The sequence below is a fragment of the Aquarana catesbeiana genome, linkage group LG04 (genome assembly GCF_042186555.1).
Source record: "Aquarana catesbeiana isolate 2022-GZ linkage group LG04, ASM4218655v1, whole genome shotgun sequence".
Lineage (NCBI taxonomy): Eukaryota > Metazoa > Chordata > Amphibia > Anura > Ranidae > Aquarana > Aquarana catesbeiana.
The window spans coordinates 110,630,712-110,633,930 of record NC_133327.1 but is presented as its reverse complement, the minus strand read 5'-3'; the positions used below and the strand labels follow the sequence as shown (position 1 = coordinate 110,633,930).

Here is a 3,219-nt window from a genome sequence, read left to right as displayed (position 1 = left end):
ACCTATGCACTAACCCCCCTTTCAGGTGGACAAAGCGTAAACCTTGTAACTTTTTCCACCTGAATGAACATAAAATTATGAGAAAAAACAAACAAACTCCGGAGGCTAGAATGATTTCCTACCAACAACTCTTGTCCTAGACAAAATGTATTCAGCTGCTAATTGGGGGCATAGCCAATGGCCCCCCTTTCAGGTGGACTAACCTAACCATTTTTCCAGCTGAACAAAACAAAAATAAAATATATGACTAAACAAATACCAAAAATATAAAAAAAATTAATAACAAAAAAAAAAAACCCACCATAAAACAATGACAAACACTCAACTTTTAACTAAAGACATCCATGTACTTTCCTCCTGAGAAGAGTAAGTGCTCATTTTCATTTGAAATACAATTAGTTAATGGGAAAAACAAAAAACAAAACATCTGTACCTCATCACAACATTTGTAACTTAATTTGTAACTCTTTAATGCATTAATGCCTGATTATTGTTTATCTTATTTTTTTCATTGTTTGCAAACAATTACTAATTAATGAGCTTGTGGTACCATATGATAATCGATTATGCCTTTACAATAACCTAACCCCTTGTTCTGCTAAATGTGCCCACTGTTCTCACTTTGAAGGACCTGCAAACAAAACACATACATTAGTATCCAAACTAGTTTTAACTTCTTCCAAGGTCTCTGAAAAAGGAACACAAAAACAGTGATTACACACAATTATCATGACAATTGACTTTTTGAGTCCCCCAAGCCTTTCCCCATTAATTGTAATGCTAGGGAACAATTGCCATATTTTCCTATACTAAGCAATCAGTATTGGTAAACTTTGCCATATTACTCAGGAAAAATGGCAATGCAATTTGCGTCCAACTACATACAAGCCAGAATGGTAGATTAGCCCAGGGTGCAAAGATTGGAATGTTCATCCAGTCTTGTTGCTGGCTGTTTTTAGGGTGTGGACTGTAGTTTCTTATCTCTTCTTCAGAACTGTGTGATCTGTCCTGATTGCTATCTTTCATATCAGGCCTTTGCGCTATGCTGTCCCTGTCCTGGGTGGGGGTTTTCGTTGCAGATACCTGTATTTCTGGGGTTTCCTGCTCCATGCTAGCAATGTTAAGGGCTTTACAAAATCTATGTCCATGCCTATTCCATTTAGAATATCTGAACTCTCTCTGCCTTCCTGTACCTCTGCTTATTACGGATACACCTGCCTTTGACCCATATTCCCTATCACTGGACTCTTGACAGAAGTCTCGCAGGATATTGACAAAATTTTGGTAGGATCTAGCATTCATCAGAGCCATTCTAGTGGGATAGCTTACATAACACTTATTGGCCATTGAGTATATGAAACTTGTATCATCCTCCAATAAGTCAGGACAGTTGAACACTTTCGTATACAATGCAAGATACTCACTGCAGAACAATATTGGGTCATCTCCTCTCCTAAATTTCATTAGTTGCAAATCACTCATACCATTATCATGACTGTCCACAATACGCTGCAACTCTTTCCTCCGCACCTCTGCATCTGCTAAGTTATCATTAACCTGTGCAGATAACTGGCCTGCCAAAGGTCCTGGTAGCCATGCTTTCAGAAGAGAACATGCATCCTCATTACTCAAAAGGAATTTAAGGACTAGAGCCTCAAATTTATTGGACAGACTCACTGGTGATTCCAGGGCATTAAATTCACCCAGAATCTGGCACAAAGTAAGTCTCTCTTGGATTGTAATCAAACTGTTATTCTGCTTCAAAGCTATGGGTGCAATAGCAGACTGTGTTTCATCACAGCCCTTCTCCTCATTGACTGTGCAGATATTGGCCAATTGACATGTTCCTTCGTTTTCATTGAGCGATACTATACATTGCTCTTTAGTAAGAAGCTGGGAGTGTGCATTTGCTAATTTTCTTTCTAAAGACATAACCAACTCTTCCATCTCTGACAACTTTATTCGCAATGACTCTAAAAGTTTGCTCTTCATATCACAGTCCATGCTGGACCTCTGAAGCTGTTCTTGTAGCTCACTGTTTCTTTCTGTCAAACTGCCTGCTGTAGCCCGCAATTCATCCATCTCACTACTGGAGGCTGTTGCAATCTTTAGAAGGTTTTCACTGATTTCCTCTATGTCCTCCCTGAGACGTCTCCTCTCTGCTTCCCACTTCCCCTCCATTTGCTCAGATATAAATTTAATTCTGAGCAACACTGCAATTTCATTTGCCAACCTTTCTTTTTTATCTTTCTTTTTTAGCTGTTTACCCAATAATCTGCTATTATGTTGCTGACACTGAGACAATAGTACCTTATACTGGCTTTTAAGAGGTTCATCTGCACATGAATGATAACTGGCAGAAGCGTACTTTTTAACATATGTATACATAAGCTCCATTTCAAAACCATACCATCCACACAAAACCCAATTCTATTTGTACTAACGTTCCACCACTACACTGAGTAATAAACCAAACTCAATTATCATTAGCTCTTACAACTCACAAAAAAAAAAAAAAAACAAATCACTCTTCTAGCATTCAATATTCTTCATTCATTACCACTTTTACCTGATATCATTCAAAACAATTAAACTTTTACATATCCATAGAAAAGACTCACCACACTTACTGTGGCATTATCGGTTGCCTTGTATCTGAGCACTTCTGTCCTGTAGGTTCTATGAGGCTTTTAGGATTACCACATGCTTTCTGGGGAATATCCATTGATATGCTAATTTGCACCTTAGCCTACACTGAAGTTGTCTAACCTGTTTTTACAACGGTTGCTTACAATGCACACAGATAAACAACAAAAAAAACAGATACAAAGCCGTTTAAAACTACCTTGTTACTTGTAGTTCTACAGTCTACAAGACACAAGGCACATTCTAAGACACAAGGCAGACTCTTAATCAATGCCTTCCCATTAGGTTGCAGCCCACATTGAACTCCTATTGGAACAGAGAGCTATTTCACTCTCACGTGTAAAATAAAAAACTTAAAAAAAATAAAAAATGTAAAATAATAATCTATATTTCTCCCACTTTTTCCTCAAAGATGTATGGTAATCCCTGTCAATCTCTAACCAAGGGTTATCAGCCCTTTACTCGCCAGGCCACTTGACCAGCTACCAACTTGCATTAGCAATACAATAAAAGTTTAATATATATATACATATATCAGCCAAAGATCTCACCAGGTTCTATGTTTCCCTGATG

General features: G+C 37.8%; 1 protein-coding gene across 1 annotated transcript; it reads right to left on the bottom strand.

The window, feature by feature from the left end:
• Positions 1-804: 804 nt before the first annotated feature.
• On the bottom strand, positions 805-2,477 carry LOC141141401 (posterior protein-like). The gene has a single exon (XM_073629055.1). It carries the CDS (start codon positions 2,395-2,397, stop codon positions 805-807), a length of 1,593 nt encoding a protein of 530 aa, XP_073485156.1. The 5' UTR covers positions 2,398-2,477.
• Positions 2,478-3,219: the final 742 nt, after the last annotated feature.

Excerpts from the sequence above, each read along its gene's own strand:
- LOC141141401 (XM_073629055.1), bottom strand. The coding sequence starts at position 2,397 with ATGGAGCTTATGTATACATATGTTAAAAAGTACGCTTCTGCCAGTTAT.